The sequence below is a fragment of the Hakea prostrata genome, chromosome 10 (genome assembly GCF_041222555.1).
Source record: "Hakea prostrata isolate BN-2017 chromosome 10, UWA_Hpros_2, whole genome shotgun sequence".
NCBI lineage: Eukaryota > Viridiplantae > Streptophyta > Magnoliopsida > Proteales > Proteaceae > Hakea > Hakea prostrata.
This window is the reverse complement of record NC_142609.1, coordinates 1,726,854-1,748,104: the sequence shown is the minus strand read 5'-3', so window position 1 is coordinate 1,748,104 and position 21,251 is coordinate 1,726,854. Positions and strand designations below refer to the sequence as shown.

At 37.1% G+C, this 21,251-nt stretch overlaps 2 protein-coding genes and 2 non-coding genes across 5 annotated transcripts; 3 read left to right on the top strand and 1 right to left on the bottom strand.

Moving 5' to 3' along the window:
• The first annotated feature begins 3,914 nt into the window (after positions 1-3,914).
• On the top strand, positions 3,915-10,015 carry LOC149001387 (metal tolerance protein 4-like). 2 transcript variants are annotated; one of them, XM_089137660.1, is made up of 7 exons: positions 3,915-4,117; positions 7,004-7,176; positions 7,306-7,504; positions 7,833-8,011; positions 8,122-8,272; positions 8,910-9,043; positions 9,410-10,015. In XM_089137660.1, exons 1-7 carry the CDS (start codon positions 3,928-3,930, stop codon positions 9,587-9,589), a joined length of 1,206 nt encoding a protein of 401 aa, XP_088993786.1. In that variant the 5' UTR covers positions 3,915-3,927; the 3' UTR covers positions 9,590-10,015. The 2 variants fall into 2 exon arrangements, with proteins under 2 accessions (XP_088993786.1, XP_088993785.1); XM_089137659.1 differs by lacking the exon at positions 3,915-4,117 and adding an exon at positions 5,657-6,227 and having other exon boundaries at positions 9,410-10,011.
• Positions 10,016-11,554: 1,539 nt separating this feature from the next.
• LOC149001386 (small nucleolar RNA snoR117) lies at positions 11,555-11,632 on the top strand. Its single transcript, XR_016170573.1, has one exon. It is a non-coding gene; the product is annotated as a small nucleolar RNA snoR117 (small nucleolar RNA).
• Positions 11,633-11,755: 123 nt separating this feature from the next.
• Positions 11,756-11,842, top strand: LOC149001385 (small nucleolar RNA snoR116). The gene has a single exon (XR_016170570.1). It is a non-coding gene; the product is annotated as a small nucleolar RNA snoR116 (small nucleolar RNA).
• A 362-nt stretch (positions 11,843-12,204) lies between these two features.
• Positions 12,205-20,406, bottom strand: EDA3 (DnaJ/Hsp40 cysteine-rich domain superfamily protein). The gene is made up of 5 exons (XM_089137913.1): positions 20,218-20,406; positions 19,891-19,994; positions 16,820-16,979; positions 16,173-16,265; positions 12,205-12,887 (listed from the first exon to the last, which is right to left on the bottom strand). Exons 1-5 carry the CDS (start codon positions 20,303-20,305, stop codon positions 12,757-12,759), a joined length of 576 nt encoding a protein of 191 aa, XP_088994039.1. The 5' UTR covers positions 20,306-20,406; the 3' UTR covers positions 12,205-12,756.
• Positions 20,407-21,251: the final 845 nt, after the last annotated feature.

Below are 21,251 nucleotides of genomic sequence, written 5' to 3'. Positions count from 1 at the left end.
CATTAATCCACTTCTAATGCACTTCTTATGTTAAGAAAAAGAAAAGAAACAATCAAAACCGAATTATCTCTTTGTAAACCAAATACCATGAACCCAGAAACCCTGTTTTTCTACCCTCCATGCTGTTCATCTTGAAGAAGTTAATTTACTTTCTGTACATATCCCTGTAGTGGTTAATGGATCCTTTTGGTGGTTGAAGATTTGCTAGCAGAGGATCTTGAAAGACCCCACCTGAATCTGCCACCATTTATTGGTAGATATGTCTAGCTTTGTTATTTTGTGTATGGACCTTATCTGCATTCTGTTCATGGTTAAAATAATCGGCATTCAATGCTACAAGACATAAATCAAAAGCAAAGTCATTGTCATCTACCTAATTTAATTACCTAGGTCTCAAGGGAAAAATTGACACTGAAAAATATCAAGATTAATCTAAAATAATCAATTGTTTGAAACTAGTCTTTCAAACTTGTCAACTTCATGAGACAAAATATTGGTTTACATAGAAAGAAGGACTAAGCTAACTTTAAAAAGTAACTTGTCTCCTTAAGTTTTTTTTATTAGAAAAGATAGATTAGTGTCAATTATATAAGGGCTTTGAAAAGGGAATTGGAATCTTATACCCATCGGGTAAAGGTCTGTGTTTTCTTCACACTTCTTCACCACACATTAGAAAAGATTTAACTTTGAATTATAACAAAAAAAAAAAAAAAAAATCAGAGATCATCCCTCATGAAGTTGACTTTTTGTTGTGGCAATCTACAAAATCGAACCAATGTAGGGGTTTGGCTCCAGGCTCCAACTCGATCTTCTGGTAGACTGTTCTCCTAGAGGGCACTTGGCAACTAACTCATTAGGCATGACATTTCACACTCTCCTACTGTGTCATAAAAAAATGTGAGAAGAGTACAAACTTCTATCGTGTATGATAAAACATCCAGACTCATGCAAAGGCTCACGAGACTCAGATTTTGTGGACCTCAAATCTTTATTCTTGTTTGAGGAAAACATTAATAGAGAAAAAACAAATGAGCACTGCATGCAAAAGGCTGGAATTTCACTTGTCTGTACGTTCATAACACAAGGGTGATGGGCTCTATTTATAACAATTGATGTCGATGCTTCATCGACTATTGTCTCTTATCTTTCATGTATTATTACAAGGTTTCTTTTGCTTAGTCAAATACTAATTAACATGTTTAGTGATATAAGTTTGGATTAAAGTCTTTCTTTAGGACCTTTTAAAGAAGAAAGACTCTCTTCATGATTGAAAATGAAACTTTATAATTAGAATCTTATGTCATACCATAAAGACGAACTTGTGATATTGATTAATGGGTTCAACTTCAGTGTTGCCAAAGGTTCAGATTTAAATCTCGATGGTTCGTCTAGCTTTTAACTACTTGCGAGATAGACGATCGAGATCGAAATCTCGATCAGCTGACAACAGGTATTGTACATTTAATGCGCAGAATTCAAGTTTGCACCTAATAAATGGTCTTCTATCGTACAGTACTAGTAGGGGTGTCAATTTATAGCCCGAACCTTTAAAACCGAACCGCACCGGCCCGTTATAGCCCAAACTGGCTCGAATCAAACCTTAATGGGCCGTAATTGGGCTGAAGATTGTGGAGCCCACACCAACCCAAAACCGAACCGCGACCCGTTTTACAACCTGTTTTGTAATTTTACATTAAATAGTATTTGAATCATTATATTACCATTAGGTAGTTAGTATGGACAATTAAAAAAATTAATCATGAATACAAAGATCAAATAGTCATTTTACTACTTAATATCTAGATTCTTGATTTCTATATAATGGGTGGGTTTTCTAAATGGAAATTGACCAATATCAACTTTACTTTCTATATGATTTTCGCTTTTGTTGTAGGATGCTCAACTATTCATTCTTGTTCTTTTTCTTACAACCATAAACCGTTAGTCAACCCTAATCTAAATTTAGCCCAAACCGTTAGTTAACCCGAACCCAAACCGCACCAAATCAAAACTGGCCCGAAACCGTTAGGCCCAGTTCGAAACTGCCCCAAACCGCACCGTTGACACCCCTAAGTACTAGTTTGATTTTATTATAATATTTGACTGCTTTTAAGAGAGAAAACCAACACAACTGATTCATCATTGGTTGTGATAGTTGAATATGCATTGATCACGCATCCATCTAGATGATCAGGTGTCAGATTCAAGCCTACATTTAAAGGCTTGATCAAGTCTGATCTAATAAAGCCAAATTTGGCAAAAGATTCCATTTTGTTTGTCTAACTTGAGCAATTTTTTTTAATGTAAATGATTAATCTTAACCCAAATTGAATAACCATTTATTAAGGGCCTGTTTGGTTACATGAGTCTGGAGATTTCAAATATCTAGAGATTTCAAATCTATAGACTTCAAATCTATGGAGTTATAATTTATAAAATTAAGTGTTTGGTTGTGGATGAAAGCTGTGAATTCATCCTAAAAATTTATTTGATCGACATGATTTTTGTGATGTCATTGTATTTTTTGAAATCTCGGTTTCACCTCCCATAAATCTCTGATTCACCTTTTCCTAAAACGTGAATCTAGAGATTTTACACCAAAGGGTAATTCTGAATCGATTGAAATCTCTAGATTCATGTAACCCAACAGGCCCTAAATGATTGAGAATCCAATCATACCCAACAAAAGGCCCAAAGGCTAAAGCATTATTGATAATGACCAATTAGCCAAAATAATATTAATTAAAAAACAGTTAAGGTCCATAACTAACCATTAATTATAACCTTAATCTTGATGTGGCATGGAAGAATCAATTGTATCATACATTAACATTAGATTATCTCATAAGAACATTAATACCAATTAAACTCCAAGTAAAATTGGAGTAAGGATATTTTACTAGTCAGGGTTCGAGGTACGTGCTCCTCTTACACTTCTTTATCACATATTAAGAAGGATCTATCTTTGAATTCTAACAAGTTGCTTTAGAGTTGGTACCCTCAATAGGCCCCCTCATCTAATGTGTGTTGAAAAAATTTGAAAAAAGCACAAAAATCCATCATCACCGGTAAAGGGTCCATGAAGCTTTTGATACTACCCTAGTTTCCCCCCCCAAAATTAGCGTTACTCCTTTTATTATTTAATTTATCAATAAGAACATTTATAAGGTAAAATAGACCAAAGACACCATCTGCCTTTCGAAAGGTGATGTAAGTTAAATATTAATGACAAGAATAACCTTGAACAAAAAACCCATGCTGGAACTTGTTTTTTTTCATCTCCTTCTCTTTGTGATTACTTCAACTTTCAATTATAAATCCTGATAAAGTTTAGGAGATGTTGAATTTATCATAAATATTCACACAATAAACCCAAGAATTAACGTGGTTCAGCATTCATTGTAAAACCTACATTCACGGCAAAAAACCCCAATTAACTTACTACAAGAAGTTAAATTATAAATATGACTCCCCCTCTACTAGTCTCCTTATAAAGTTGGGAGATTGACAAGTTACATTCATAACAGAAAATGTGCATCATGAATAAGTAAAAACTAACTGAGACTAACTGTGTTAATAATAGGGGAACCGTCTCATAAAGTGTATAAGTCTAAGGGATGGCAATGAAAATGTTTCTATTTTATTTTTCATGTGCAGTCAATAAAAGAAATTAGGGAATCGCTTATGAGTTCGGACCGAGTTGACTCACTCACATGGCTACTGGCTAGTCCTTCATCGTTGCAAGGCACTAATCCAAGCTGGACCTTATCTGTCGCAAATACTTTCCAAAAAAATGCACAGGGGCCCACATTATTAAACGCTAGGTAGGGTGGGACCCAGGAACGTTGTCTCTAATGCCTTGTAAATATATATATATATAGCTTACCTTGGCTCGTTCTAGCAGGAGAGCAAGCTCAGTCCAAGAAGATGGAAGGCAACGCAGATGTAAGAACACCATTGCTCGACGAACTAAATTATCGACATGCAAGTTTTCTGAGCTCCCTCGGCAACTTGAGGTTTGATTTCTTTCAGAATTTGCCTGACAAGGTGAGATCCGGTTTGGATCCTGAAGATCCTGCTAGCACTGATCTCTCTACTGCTAAAGGACTCATCAGAGGTTTATCTCTTATCTCTCTCTCTCTTTGTTTCTGTGTCTTGTATGTAGGATTTGGTGTTTTTAAAATCAAATGAAAAGGAACGAGTTCTTAGGAAATTTAATAGAATAATTGCAGGATCAATAGTAGGAGAAAATCAGAAAAAACGCATTAAGTCCTACATTTTCTCTTTTCCGAGAAAATAGAAACAGATAAATCCAGAATGAAATAGTTTCCGCAACAGCTCCGAGACGAAGAGAATTAGGTTTTCTCTTCTTCTCGTATAAATTTAAATTGGCTTGAAAGGACAAGTTTTCCAACAACAGGAAACGATCTTCTCCTTCATTTTCTCAGTTCCTCTGCTGTTTACTGTGTTTTCTCCTCTTATCCTCTGCTTCATGACGACGACCGCGATGACTCGTCACTCGATTTTGGGAGGTGTGAAATAAAAAAAGGTAAAACTGTAAATCACGTGGTCATAATTTTTGGCGTCCGTACGGGTTCGTACAATTCGTACAGGTTTCTTCTGGACGAATGTAAATTAAAGTTGCTCCTGATTTCGTCTAAAGAAAAAACGAACTTGCTCAAAGATTTTTGCAGCTATTTGGGGGTTCGTGCAACGATAGGGTTTTCCGGAGCCTTCTTCGGAAGGACTGATTGTGAATTTGATGGTGGAACTGCCGGATCTCCGGTCACACTGTAACGTTACTTGAAGGCTGATGGAAAAATTGAACACTAAGGTTTTGACGCAAAATCAAGAATTGAATGATACCTATGCAGGGTTGTTTGAGACCAATACCTAACTGAAGAGGTTGTGGATTTGACTCTCTGTGGTACACTAATATCTCTATACTCATTTATGTTAGAAAAACAATGCACTTGCACAAAAAAAAAGTGTATGGTGGGTGTGTTCGTTGGCAATTCTAATCCTCTGTCCGATAGATAGATAGATGTATGTGCTTCCTAATACTTTTCTATTGGAAAAAAGTGAATGGTGGGTGTGGTTCATTAGCAAGTCCTAATCATCTATTCGAGAAAAAGATGTATGTGCTTCCTAATACTTCTCTAGTATAAAATATCGGTAAAATAAATTAGAAGTTGTATCCTTGGCTTCGGTAGGTCTTATTCTCATCTCCTAATGTGTGGTATATGAATGTCAACAGAAAACATACCTTGACCCGAGTCAAGATCAACTCCCCGTCGGGAGTGCATAGAGTGCTCCCAATGGCTTCCCAACCACAAAACAGTGGGGCTCACAAGTGAAAAGCACATTTTGAAAAAAGAAAAAAAAAACTCATATTTTTTCACATGTGGACACCCACAGTGTTTTTGTGGTCGGAAGTTGTTGGGGGAGATGATCCCAATTCCCTTGGAGTCCAGATCAGCTACCTGTCGGGGTAGCACTCTGTGCTCCCCAACGACTTTACTACCATAAATACAGGAAGACCCAAGGGTTGGGTGATGGGATTTTTTTAATTTTATTTTATTACTTGTACTGTGGATCCCACCGAATTTGTGGTGGTAAAGCCTTCGGGGAGCGGTGATCATCTGGATTCATTCCCTTGACCCTAGCTGAAAGATGATCCAACTCACACGTTAGACTGTCTTCGGGTATTTCTAAGGGACACCAGATAGGGAAACCCGACCCGACCCGAATGGATATCTGGTTACGATACGCGAGAGAGAGAGAGACTCCAAACAGGGTAGGGAGAGACATCCACACATTTCATGCAGGCAGTGCCATTTCCGGCCGTTCCTTTCGGGTAAGCATTAGAAAAGAAATGCTGTTCTGTTCAACCCAATTTTCTGAATAAGCCTGAAGCTACGTAATAATCCTCTTGTGTATGTCAGAGGGAAATTTTAGTTTTGCTTTGCACTTCCCCACTTGGGTTTGATTTGGCTGTAATCCGAAGTTGAAATTGATGGAAAAAGGTCTGGATGTCAAGAAGCCATTGTTATCGTTGAATCAAGATCAAACTCCTGAAGATGGACATCCACGACTGAGTAGCCGGTATTCTGTAGGTACCATAATTAGAGATTTCACTTCCCAGTTGCCTCAGAAGCTCAGACCAGCCCTCGATCCAGAGGATCCTTTCTACATTAATGCATCTAAAACCAAATGCTTAAACCAAGGTAACTACTTGTTTCTCTTCTGTTCTTGTACGTTCTCTTCCACTCCGCTATGTCCCTGCATCGATTTCTCAGAGAAACGAGCAACTGATGATGAAGAAAAGAAATATTTTGCGGAAATTTTTCACTATTTTGTATCAGCAATCTGTGGTGCGCGTTCAGTGATCAATGTTCAATGACAGTGATTATACGTGCGGAGATGTATGCCTATTTATTTATTTTTCTCGTAAGCTTTGTGCACCTCAAGATTCGGGTGAAAATATTAGGATGAAATCATTTGCTCTTTTGGGTTTTCTAGTTTAGTAGCTATGCCCATGCTTAATCTTTGCCCAAAAGGATGCAAAGGCGGTGTCAAAAGACTTGTATAACTGAGCATTTCATCATAAACTGCGAGTTTGGAGGAGAATTGAATACAGATGGGGATAGTCTTTAGAGCAGATGACCTGACCTTTCAGTATGTTTGATGCCTTTCATTTTCTGCACAGTTTTAATTGCTTTTTCTTTTTTTGGGGGCTGAATTGCACAGTTTTAATTGTTGTTTATTCAGTTTGTTTCCTCTCTCCCGACATATATTTTGCAGCTGTTATGTTTCTTTTGAAAAATGTTAGAAATTGTATCCATGAAGTATGGCACTACAACTGCTAAGAAGCTCTCTGCTTAATCCCCTATTAAATGGAAGCCAGAAACAGAAAAGGAAAATGTAACCACTAATTTCTGTTAGAAAAGTTTCTTCATGATCTTGGGTTTTTCATAATTTTTAAAGTTAATCTTTGTGTCAGGGGAAAAGGAATACTATGAAAAACAATTTGCAACTCTGAAATCCTTCGAGGAGGTTGACTCTTTAGAAACAACAAACAGCATCGATGAGGTCCGAGACCATGCTCAAGAAGTAGAGCATGAAAGAGCAATGAAAATATCAAATTATGCAAATGTTCTCTTGCTGGCTTTTAAGGTACTCACTTTCCCTTCTCATCTCAAGTTTTACGAGATTCAAGGATAAATATAGATCCTGCAAGGTTTTATGATAATGGGTTAGCACTTTTGTCTGTTGTACTTAATTCTTCAACTTCATGAATTCCAGATTTATGCCACAGTAAGAAGTGGCTCAATTGCAATAGCAGCTTCAACACTTGATTCTCTACTAGATCTTATGGCTGGTGGAATTCTTTGGTTCACACATTTGTCGATGAAAAATATAAATATCTACAAATATCCTATTGGAAAACTGAGGGTGCAGCCAGTAGGCATTGTCATTTTTGCAGCTATTATGGCTACCCTTGGTATGTACTTCTTTAACCTTCTTATACTAATGATGAACATTGTCTTGGTTCAAAATTGAAATTGCTTCCTTAAGAAAATCAACTAGTGCAACATGACAATGCTTCTTAGCTGCAGAACACGTGAAAGAAAAAAAGAAAATATGTTTCTTCTGTATCACAACTCATTCTAACAACATATAGACAATTCCAACGGATATTGGAATATTGAACTTCAAGAAACCATGATATATGGGTAGATCCCTAATATTCTGTATGCAACATCACAAACCTTCAAGAATATAGCTTTGTTCCTTGCAGCAACTGCAATTCCTTTTCATCATCTTTGCAGGTTTTCAAGTACTGGTCCAGGCTTTGGAACAACTGATCAAAGATGAACCTTCTGAAAAGATGACCTCGGATCAACTTTTGTGGTTATATACAATCATGCTGTCTGCTACTGCGATAAAACTTGGCCTCTGGATTTACTGCAGAACCTCAGGAAACACAATAGTTCGTGCTTATGCAAAGGTTTTCTCATTAAACAGCACCAACCTATTGACTTTCATTTTCTTTTTTTTGGCTTCAGTTTTATAGTGAAAGATCATGTTTTTTTCCCCCTAATTAATGCCAACATTTAGGATCACTACTTCGATGTGGTAACAAATGTTGTTGGCTTAGTCGCTGCTGTTCTTGGTGATAAATTCTTCTGGTGGATTGACCCGGTTGGTGCTATTATGCTAGCAATATATACAATTGCTAACTGGAGTGGGACTGTACTAGAAAATGCAGGTCTCTCTCTCTCTCTCTCTCTCTCTCTCTCTCTCTCTCTCTCTCTCTAGAGTACTGACACAATTCTGGAGTTATCTTTGAGTGATAAGAGTCTACGTATTCAACCTAACTCATTCAATTAAGTGTAATGCTAATATTTTAAATGTTTGTAAATTTCACTAGAAGCGTTGCACTTAGGTTTCTCTCTTGTTTAACAAAGGAGCAGGTAGGAGTACTTAATTCTTGGTGTAAACATTGTTGCACTTATCACCCCATTTCATTGTTTAAGAAAATCACATTATACCTTTCTTCCCCCCCCCCCCCCCCCCCCTTCTCTTCTTTTCTTCCCTTCCAAATTGAGATTTTTGCTGGTAAGAAAATTGGAAAGAGCTCCAAATTTTGTGGTATCTTATCACCATGTATTTCTTTAGGTATCCAAGCTAGCAACAGTCCTCATGTATTAGGTTTGAAAACTTCCATTGCCAAAGAACTGAATAAGTAATGGATCTCATACACTAGCAAGGGATCATAGCATCTACTTTCAATAGAAGATTATGATGTCAAAATAAAAAATTGTCAACTGTACTCTTGCTTGCTTTCTATATCAATGACATGTTTCATCTATACAAGTAATTCACCATTTCTTCTCTTGATGCAGCTTCTCTAGTAGGCCAGTCGGCTCCACCTGAAATGTTGCAGAAATTGACGTATTTAGTCTTGAGGCACCATCCTAAAATCAAACGCGTTGACACAGTTAGAGCCTACACTTTTGGTGTTCTCTACTTTGTAGAGGTCAGTTAACTTTTCACTTCATCTATAGCTTTTAGGAAAGGAATCTGCATCCCTTTACACATAATGATTCATGGAACTACACCGACCTTCTCTCAATAAACATGAGGGCCCTTACGAAACGAACTTGTCTTATTGCTTCTCATTGCTGCAAGTTTGCGCTATAGCATTCTGGGAGACCTCTGCCCATAGATTTTATCATATTACTGCCTGGGAAACTAAAATGTCTAAGGCACTTTTGACATGCCACACCACTTAGCTTTCTGGTATTCGGAAGCTTTTATTCTTTCTGGGTTTCATTTCAATTTTCATCATTGTTAAGCTCAGTACTCCATATTAACTGGGTTTCTTTCAAATGAACATGCACAGGTTGACATTGAACTTCCTGAAGACTTGCCACTGAAGGAAGCCCATGCAATTGGAGAGTCCTTACAAATAAAGATTGAGGAGCTCGCTGAAGTTGAGAGAGCATTTGTTCATCTTGATTTTGAGTGCGATCACAAACCAGAGCACTCTGTTCTTAGCAAGCTGCCTGATTCTCAACCTTGAATTTTAAACCCAAAAAACACACGTCCCATTCAAAATTGCTGTTAAGATTAAGGTTCTGGTTAAGAGGATGAGTGGCCAGCGGGAGCTTAAGGGGAAAAGAAATGGATATTTAGATCCTCATGTAAGTTGTGTAAGTTTTACTGTTGAAGACGAACCATTATTATGGTATGTGGGACAGAAAAGTGTTTGGTCTATTGATCTCACCATAATGGTCTGTAACAGAGTAATTTTTTTGAAATGGAAACATCGCATGATTAAGGATACCACTTATGCAAAGGGCTTTCGGTTATTAACCAGCGCAGGAGGCCACTGCCACTGTGGTCTAGGGAGAACCACAATCGTATTAAGCAGGCAGACTTGGCCGTACTTGGTTACAATGGACTAAACTTACCGTTGCGCCAATGCCAGCCCATGAAGCAATGATCCCAAAAGATGCGCTGTAGAGGTGGAAGTTTGGTCCTAATGAATTTGACCTTCTTTGAGGCTAAATAGCACTTGGTCTTAAGATTTTGACCCTAAAGGCAAGTCAGGGCTAAGGGCAAGCCTTGAATTAATGTTTGTCTTGCTTGATTGATATTGATGACGTCCTTGATTTTGGCTTAATCTAGACCCTTATTTTAACCTAGACTTAACCCCAATATGATCATCACATTAACCTTGATCAAGTCAAGATTTTTACTAATTTTTTTATTTTTTATTTGTGGGGGTGTGTAAGCAGAATTTATTACAAAACTAAGCAAATTGTTGATAAAAACTTTTGCCAGCGACAACCCTCTAACGCTAGACACTAGAAATAGGCCAAACTGTTGATAGACCCTTGAGCCAAGGTATCTACTACAATATTGGCAACCCTGGGAATAGGGGTGTCAATTTGTAGCCAAAAAACACCTACCCGACCCGAACAATAATGGATTGTGTTTGGGCTGAGGGTGGTGGAGTCCACACCAACCCAAAACCAAACCGCAACCCGTTATAGCCCGTTTAAAATGTAATTTTACATTAAATAGTATTTCAATCATTATATTACCACTAGGTAGTTGGTATAGACAATTAAAAAAATTATGCATGAATTCAAACATCAAATAATCATTCTACTATTTAATATCTAGGTTCTTGATTTATATAGAGGATGGGCGGATTTTTTTAATGGAAATTGACTAATAGCAACTTTGTTTTTCATAAAATTTTGGCTTTTATTGTAGGATGTTCAATTATTTCTTTTTTTCTTTTTTTTTACACACTATAAACCGTTAGTCAACCCAATTCTAAACCATTAATCCAAATCGCACTAAATCGAAACCGTTATTTTGCTAATAGGCCGTGTTTGAGTTATGTGTTTTTCAGCCCGAAACCGCCCCAAACCGCTACATCCCTAATGGAGGGGGAAAATAATGCCTCCATAGGTGGGTGCTTGGCCAGTTGAAGACAGATGGATGGGGATAGCAGAGAAGGGTAACAAGCAAGGAGAGCTGGTTGTAGCCTTGTGTTAAAGGGACTAGAGAAAGGTGGAAGGGTAGCACGGGTAAATACCTCTTGACTTCATTAAATCTCAATTGCACGTCAAGTTGAAATAGTATAATCTGCAGATATTTTTATGTGCGGCTGAGATTTAATGAAATCCTCGTAATGTAACGTCCATCCGACGCTAACGCACCAGACTAACGAGATCGGCGCACGGCGGCAAGCAAATAACCAAAATTAGGGTTTTCGAACTTTTGCTTTGCGGCCTACCATCGGCTATAAATTCCATCGATCGTTAGCTTTACTTTTCATCCTCGCGTTCTCGCACCAGTAAGTCTCGTTCTGATTGGATCTGTTTCTCCTTCATTTGGAGTGCTTCGAGTTCAATTGTAGATACACTAGGGTTATGCCTTAAATTTTTTTTTGCTTCGTTTGGTTTGATTTTTAGTGTTATTTTCACCTACCAAGTCGATGGGAGATCTGCAGAAAACACAATCCTGCAATGGCCAGTGATGTTTAAGAATTGTCCGTACCATCTGAGATATCTTTGATGAGATTCCTTCTTTTTAGCTTCTGAGGTCATTTTCTGGTGTTACTTGCAGATCTCGTTCTCTGTTTCTGTTTTTTTTTTTTTTTTTTTTTTTCGGATTTAGGGATTAAAATCGTTTTCATAGATTAAATATCGTCTCTGAGACGACGTGACTAGAGCGATGACGATGACAGCTATACCATCAAACTATGAGAGCTTGATCAAAGCTTGTTGATGCTATCTAATCACTACTTTCTGAGCATTTTGTGCACATCTTGTTAGTTTTTAGAGTAATTAGTTAGGGGACTGAGATAGGCAACAAATTAGAGTCTCTGATGCGCTTTTGCCATAGCGTTTTCAGTGCTGTACGTTGCCGAGAGAAATCCGAGCTGAGATTCTGGCATTCGTCGCTTAATCATCGACGCCTGCATTCAGATGCTCGACATCCCTAATTCAAACTTAGCTTTGATGAATCTATCTAGGTTTTTGTTTATATCTCATGATGGATCTTACCAGTTCGGAATTCGAAAACCTAAGTTCTGATCTAAGAAAGCTCGAAAATGCTCAATTCAAACCTATATTTTTGCCAAAAGAAAGCTTGAATTGAGCATTTCGAGCATCTGTTTGCAAGCTAATGAGAAACCCAGTGTCTCAATCCAGTTTCCTGTGCTCTGCTAGTGTGGCTTTGTTTTGAACATGCCTAGTAGATGGATTCAGGGTTTCGAGAGACCAATCTTAATTTCTTGGAACCGATCTGAAGATCACTGAAGAAGCTGGTACAGGCATGTTTTGACAAACCGAACTCGAATCAATATGTAGATTTTTCGGAATAAAACCTTCTGGATCATTTTATCGGCATATGAAGAGAGATTTCCACCCAGAACGTAAAAAGTTTACAGGGAAATGTTTAAGATTGAAATATTGCAGTACATCAAATTAAAAATCACAGACACTTGTTATTATTAGTGTCTCACGAGGAAAAACGGCTGACCATATAATCTGATTCTCTAATTACATGTAGTGTCATTTGCCACTAAGATAATCAGAATGGACATTTTGTGCGACAAAAATGCATCTCATTAGTAGTACATGAGATCGAAAAAAATGTTTAACAAAAAAAAATCGAAAAACATGTGATGGATGCATCTGAACTTCTGATCACATAATAGATGATGCTTTAAGGGCGTGGTAGCAGGCGGCCATTGTACATTTTATCGAGCAATTGCCGTGCGTCAGGCCTCCGAAGCAGACCCTTGTTATTAGGTAAACCAGTCCCCAGACAAACTGGGCAGACAAGTTTTCCCCTACCTGCATTGGCAGCAAAATGAGAGAATTCCTAGGAGATGTCAGGGCATCCTACATTCTTCAGATCAAAGAAAGAATTGCCCTCCAGAACAAGACATCATCACAAAATTCAGAATGGAATTCAATATCAAGTAGCAAGGCTGGAAAATGAAATCAGTAGCTAGTTTCCTCTGAATCAGGATTAATGCTTCAAGGATAGAGTTCCAACTTCCAAGTTGAGATAAAGTTTGTGCAACACATCTGATTAACTAAGGGTTTGTTTAGTTACATGAATTTAGGGCCTGTTTGGAAGCCAACAGGGAAAAAATGGTTTGGTGGGAGAACTGGACACCAAATTTATTTGACGCGATTTTGGAGCAGCTTGACCGACCCCATCCCATAACGCCCACCCGGGCTGATGAGATTTACCCCGGGATCGCATGTTGAATCTCTAGATTCATGTAACCAAACAGGCCCTTAGGGATTTGAAATGAAATGGGATTTCAAATCTATAGTTTTCAAATTTGCAAATTCATGGTTCAAAAAATTAATTGTTTGGTTAGCCTCAAATCTATTGAAGTTCATAGGATTCCATTGGGTTACTCCACATGAATCTGTAAATTTCATTAATTTAATACTAATGGAATCCATAGATTTCATTCAATACCCAAGAATGACACATTTTTAGGCAAAACGTTAAATCCTTGGATTTCATGAATTTAGGGATGTTTTACAACCAAACAAATATAAATCTTTGATTTCATGAATCCAGGGATTTGAAATCTCTGGATTTAACCAAACAAGCCCTAAAATATCTATGCTAGCTTCAAGAACAATATATGATTAATGATCCCACCTCAGAAGACTGCTTTTAATTTATTAACTAATTACTGTTTAAAACATCTTATGTTTTCTATTAGTCCCACATCAGGTAGAAAGGAGCTAGTTAATGGGTTTCTATATAGTAAGAAATTATATAATGTATCTTTGAGGTTAAGGATCGTACTCACGGTATGAACCCATGTGAGACCCAAAGCAAGCTAGAACCTTAGTTGTAACCCAACCATGGTAATATAGCTATATATTAATGACTTCTTGTAGGGAGTTGAACTAAATAGGCACTTTCACATATAACTATATAACCATGGTTGGGTTATACTAGGTTCTGGCTTGGTTTGCATCGCACATGAGTTTGCACCGTAAGTGCGATCCTTAACCCTAAAGATATATTATATAATTTCTTACTATATAGAAACCCATTAACTAGCTCCTTCCGAGGGGCGTGTTTACTGTATGCCGGGCCTTTGTCGGGTTTATTTAATTTCATATCCTTATTTATTAATTAAAATAACATATATAAATTTTAAACATTTTTCAACAATTACAATTTTTTTCCCTTCTTGATAAATAAAGATTTCATTTAGACTAAATATTGCAAGTACATAGGTCCATTACCCTAATATTCTTCCATACTAGTGTCTTTCTAGGAGAATTAGCTGCTAGTGTGCCAAACCATTTTAGTTAGGATAGGGCTTTGAAAGTACAAATTACTATTCTTGTTCAACTTAAGACAAAACTCGGTAGACAAAAATGGGGAGGTGAACCACCAGGGACATGAATTGTCCCAAGGAATAAGCTTAAAAGTGGTTTATAATCTAGTAACTTGTATACCCTATACCATATCTAAGCAGTTATTGCTTTAAATGATTCACTTCATAATACAGCTTCTGTTCCAGCTTCCGAGGCCTTTGGTTTCTAGCTGATCCATGTTAATATCTAGTTTTTCATTCCCTTTCCAGCTACATATCTGACAGGATTGTGAAAACTATGCTCTCAAAACCTCCCTATGTGTCTATTCTTGTGCATATAGAATCCTTTATAAGCCAACGCAGAGTTGTTCTAGTGGTTGAAACCAACACCTCTTAGTGAGGGTCAGGGTTCGACTCCGCGGGGCATATTAAATCCCCGTCCCCGGCTTTACCCTTTGACCCCAAAAAAAAGGAAAAAGAAAAGAAAAGAAAAGAATCCCTTATAGATAGGGAACGATGTTAGCGGAAGTGAGTGTAACAAATTGGTTTATGTAGTGTGTGAAGTCCCCAACAAACACACACACGCACGTGAACACACAAAAAAACACAATAACTGATCCAATTGAATCACCTACCTAGGCTTATTGTAATGAAATAAACTTAGGGATGAGTTACATATGTATTAGGCTTTTGGATGGGGTTTTCACTATAATAGACTACTTTAATGGGTCTATAATATGGGTAGAGGCTAGGTTACCTTACTAGTTAAGGATTGGTTACACCTTTCATTCCTAGTTTCTACAAGTACAATTTTGACTCTCCTAGAGAGGCCAGCATTGTACATGAATTTTGGTTGGTGAAAGTTCCTTGCTACTCTTGACTTTCATTGAAGAGTTCTTATTTTTGTTTCAGACCTGAGTATATTATCCAAAATTCATTCTTGTGGAATCAAGGAAGATTGGTGTTTGATCTAATAAAATAACTTTGTGGTGTGAAAACCATGTTATTTTCTAATGATCTTATTATTTCATTATCCTTGTATGCTTTCAGTTTCCTGCAACTAGAACCTTGAATCTTGAAAATTATATGCTACATGATTTTGAGATTAAGCAATCCAACCATTGGATTTCTTCAAGATATTGACCATACTTTCAAGAATCTCAATATGAACTTTGTTTTCAGTTTGGTAACTTCTAACCCAGTGATCTGCACAAATTGGGTTTTCCCATTCTGCTCCTGCACCCATTCGATCACTCTTTTGAGCCTAGATCAGTTATGAGTTTAATTATTTGAAGTACAGTTTTTTACTCCATTAGCAGAATCAGTACATATTGACATTCCTAATATTCTGACCTCTGAATTCCTTGGTTGCTGTTTTTCCCTTCTGTTTGTTACTTAATTCGAAATACTGATTTGAAGTCCTGTGTAATTCCTATTTAATTAAAAAAAATTCAGTCTAGGTTGAGTACCCTGTTTTCCGTTCTTTTTGGTTTATTACTTAAGTACCTTTCACCTAGATCTACTAGGTCTGAACCACACACCGCCAACTCCCCCCCCCCCCCCACCCCCCACCCTAACCCCCAAATTTAGAATTATTCTATGAGAAAAGGTCTTGTCTTGGTACTGTTTTGTTTTTTTAAATTACACTAGTCAAAGTCAATATGAATATCCCAGTCCATTAAGTGTTTTCGGAGGATAATTAAGAAAGGTGATATCATACAAAATGCCCATGATGTTTTCTCACAAGTAATAGGATGACAAAGTGATTAAGGTATCATACCATAACAATTTGGACATTCTGTGAACTCATAAACATCTTTTGCTCGTTTGCGATTAAGAGCCTTCCATTTTCCTGTACCACCACACATATCACCTACATCAAAACAAATAAGCTGTTAAGAAGCAGTGTTGACAAGCAAATGTATTTACAAAGCTGACTGACACCAGCACCTTCAAGGGATATCATTTCAATATCTTCACTTGGAAAAAACTGGAACCCTATTCTGTTTCCTTCTTTTTGTGTGTGTGTGCATGTGTGTGTGGGTTGGGGGGGCTGAGTGAATAAAGATTTGAATGCATTTGAGTTTATCTAACAAATTAATTTCCCTAATTCAATGTTATTGATCTGGTTATGTAGTAATGACATGGGGTGCATTTTCAGTAGACACATTATATTATGTGACTTGGGTGTACGTTGTCAATAAACACATTGTAAAAAGACTTTCTTCAGAGTCTGAATAAGCTGTTCAACTGTTCAAATGACACTATGAGATATTAGTTTGAAGATGGAAGTTAAATTTCAACTCTTAATGGACGGTGGACCAGGGTTGTAGTCTGAGGTCAAGGCATCGAAACAGCCTCTCACTACTAAGGTCTTAAACTTGTAAACTATAAAAACATTTGAAAAAAAATAGTTCCATGACTTACATATTATGGCACCACTGCCCCCACAATTCCGACACCGTTCTTTCCCGTCCAATGCAGTTGGCCCTGATGCAGCAATAGCACCATTTGAAATGTTTATCAAAGCAAGAGTAGTACATGCACATGTAAGACAAAAACGTCTCGTGATTACTGATTGTGATCCCTGAAATTAGAAGGATAGAAGGTATTAGCTGAAACTGTTAGGGATCAGACTACAAAGAGAAGTTTTTATTTTTTTTATGAGTTTTTCTAAGTATTTTATTTTGGATGAATAAATACAAAGAGAAGTTAAATACCCAAGAATGGCTGAAACAAGAAGTCAATTGGCTGGTGGAGCGCATATTAGTTTTCTTACTAACTTCATAGGAATTACAATACACACTTGCATCTAGAGTACAGCGGTGGTAGTTGGCCATTGTGAAAGATTAAAATTCTCTGAGTGTGTGTTCAGTATAATTTTGACATTTGTCATGCAATTTTGAGTGAGGTATTTACTACTTACAAGGATATTTCCAGCAGAATTCTTGCCTTTGTCATTGTTCAATGATATTCTGAATCAGATAAACCATTTTAATCACCTTCAAGAGCAATACAGTCCACACGGTCACAAGAATCATCCAGTCAGAAAAACCATCCACTCACAACCATTCAGCAAAACACCAAGAAACCTCAAGAAGCTTCCAAGAATTCCATAAAAACTTTATCTTCCTTTGAAGAACTTATATCCCAAATAAAGGTTCTTTGTTAGCACTCATGGACTCTTCAACCCCTATATACAAACCCATTTCCTCTTTAAGTACTATGATCCTACATTAAGAAACATATGAAAGTACCAACTGGATGCTCCATAATTCATAACATTTTACAATAAACTGCATGTCACTGGATTCATTTAGCTTTGTTTATTTGACTATCATCCGAAATGACCACTGAAGAAAAAGGAGGTACTAACTATTTCTCCATAACTACTTGAAAAATAGGAATTGGGTCTTCACAACACCATCATGTGGATTCCCTGCATGTCAATACATCAAAATGGGGCCCCCACACACTGTCTCTCCTGTATAAACCCATCCTATTTGCAGTTTCATGACCCCTCCCATACGCACATTTAGTACGCAGGGTGTGAGAAACCCTCCCCCTTACAAAAATAAAACATAAATAAAAAATATTACCGACTTCTTCCATACTGGACAAGAAGGTTCAAACTATTGTTCACTAGTGCACTTTAGAAAATGATGGATGTTGATACAGTTAAGAATGTCCAAAAGTGTCAATTAAGCTTTGGAATACTTAATTTTGGCCCATGGGTGGGTTCTATAGACAATAAGGCACTTATTGTTGGCTTTATTGATGTAACTGACTTAATTTATAAGCCTATAAAGTGGACATAATGCTGGTACGTGGGATTAGTACTTAATTTTAATTTCTAAGTCAGTGTTTGAGCTAGATTAGGATACTTAATAAATAGACAGAATTCTGTTTTGATTTTATTTACCTTTTGGAGTCCTTTAGAGTAATAAGTAATCCTTTTTTTAGTCAAATTAGGAATTTTAAAAGGTCTATGTATACAATACATCCCCCATAAATTAGAAATGATTTGATTAATGAATATGACTTTTCATAAGGCTTTGCTGTTTCAAGAACATCTTCAATAACAGGAAGTTGAATTACCTAACCCTAGTTCTTCTTCCAAACTTCCAACTCTTGAACCCTAATTCCCCTTCTTCCTCTTCTACTTTCCTAATTCTCCTTCCTTGAGGCTCACGATTGCAGACCTAAACTAGATGTTAAAAATTCAATACTTCATTTCTTTTTCTTTTACACCAATTCTCCTCAACAAAGTATGCTTTCAAGAGAAGGAAACCAGGTTTTCAAATTCAATACTGCATTTCTCTTTCTTTTACACCATTTATCCTCAGCAAAATAAAAATAAAAAAATCAAGAGAAATAACAAGTAAGCAATGAGATTTTTTTTTTCTTCCATCCTGTATTGCCTGCAAATAATACTAAAACTTCATCAACTACAGGGTCAAATCTTCAGCTTTCTGGACCAAGCATTGGTTTTCCCAGAGATCTCAAAGTAATTCATGGAAAGCTAGTCCACTCAACATATTGAACATGGAAAACACAAAAGTGCCCACTGAACCCCAATGCTTACATCCTTTAAGGATTTTTCTAGGCTTTCCAGGATTCATATGTTTTGGGTGTACCACTGAATACCGAAAATAAAGGTCCTACACTGATTGAGCATAAGGAAGATTACCTGAACTGACAAACAGAGATTCAACAACTCTTACTCTGATATCACCTAGTTCCCTTTGAATTAATGAACTTTATCCCCAAGCTAAACCTCTCATAAAAGGTCAAATCATATATTTCAGAAGGGAAAGAAGATACTGATCATCTAAAACCTCTAGAGATCTCTATTTTAGGTTAATGCAATTATCTGTTAAAGAACTAGTTCTTAAGTTTTTTACGAGGTCATTTGCTTCCCAACAAGGAGAACTCATTGCCGGAACAATTGAGGTTGAGTATCAATAAAACTCTAGAAACATGCCAAAGGGAAATGTCAACTATTTCCATTTGTGAGGACCCAAGCTCTACTGTCTTGCTGTTAATTTCAAAAATTAAGGGACTGAAATCAGTCTCAGGTAACAGTTTTCTGTTCAACAGGTGAGAAATTCCAAAAACCTCAACATATTATTGCAGCATCTGAAGGAGAGATTCTTGAAATCTTATATGATGGATCCAATACTGAAAATAGAGTTTAGACTTTACTAGATGCTTAAGGAAACTAAACCCTTTGCTTTCAAGGGGAGAGGGGGGAGGGAGGATTTAGTACGTCAGTAAATATTCTACATTTGCCAATCTGCTAAGAATGTGAGTTAAGCTAATCATTCTTGTTCTCTTTGGTTTTCGTTTGTTCATTTTTCAATTTGTCACACGAACTAGAGTATTTGAATCTTCCAGTTCTCAGGAACGACAGACCCATTCCAATCCAGAGTCTATAATGGTTTTAAATTAAGCACACCAATAAAACAGAAAAGATGAGAACAATAATCATTTCTAACCTTCTTCATCTTTAAAGGTTCAGATGAATCTCCCGAAATCCTTGGTGGGTGGCTCTCATCTTCCAAACTGGACCGCAAACTAAGCCTCGCTGCCTTCAAATTCGCTGCAATTTTAAGATAAGGACACGTCACCAACCCAGAAACACATCGAATGCTTCAGAAAATAGTAAGCAAAAGAAGCAGTACACAACAAAATAGAATTGCGGAGGAACTGATAATCATATAGTGGAAATTCCAGTAGAATCAGAGAGAACGGAAGCTCAAGTAAATCAGCAAATATATAGTAAACATGAGCAGCAAAACTAAGCTTTCTGATGCAGAACTCACAGGAGCCAGACGAGGTTTGGTGGTGGTTCCTCGGGAGAGAGAGGCTTGAAACCTTCGGAGGCTGAGGAGAGCAAAGATGGGAAGCCATTTCCACTGCTCCAAACTTGCTTTTCCAGTTCTTTCTCTCTCTCCTCCAGAGTCCAGAACAGAGTGGAGGAGAGACCGGATTTTGAAGGGAATTTGGAAGAGAAGATAATAAATAAATTCTTAACCGCGGGATTTGCCACGCAATAGCGGTAAGCGACTGACTAAGCTCCTGTTGGGCAGACAAGTGAATATAACACGTGGTTAAATCTTATTATTTATTCTAACAAATAAAATTCTATAATTGATTGGGCTTTTTTAATATTTTTTTAAAGAACTTCATTACATCGTAAACTAAACCGAAGAGTCTAATTCTATAAAGCTGCATTTGTTTGCAAATGTGGGGTGGGAAAAAAGTGGTGGAAAAAAAAAAACATGTGGATCCCATGTATAATGGGGTGAGAGAGAAAGAAGGAAAAGGAAAGGGTTTTGTGGAAAAATAATAGTGGTGAGTCCCATTTTTTACTTTTCCCAACTTTCTTACAAAGTCCCACCAAATATATGTGGTTTTAAAATGACTTAGGGTGCGAAAGTTGGGCTGCCACATCACCAGATAAGTTTCCTTGAATCAAAGAAACTTGTCTCCCACTTTTCCATTCTAAGCAACCAAACAATCTACCATTTTGGGATTTAAGGGAAAAGTAAGGAATCTACACTTTTTTCAAGAATTTTCCCACCCCCATCTTTATTCCTGCAAACAAACGCAACCTCTAAGAGAGAGGATCCAAGGAATGGAATTAGGACAAACAATCTCACTAGAAAAAAATGGCGTCGGACATGTGTTACTCTCCCTTAAAACATGTTGGACTGTGACCTCCGAGGAGAGAAATGAGGATTCAAACTCATATGTCTGACCATTTTGGCATTTTCAAGGCATTCTCATTTTCCAGTGTAGAACGACAGATATTTTGCTAACGTAAAAAGAATTTCATTTGTACTGGTACTCGTTA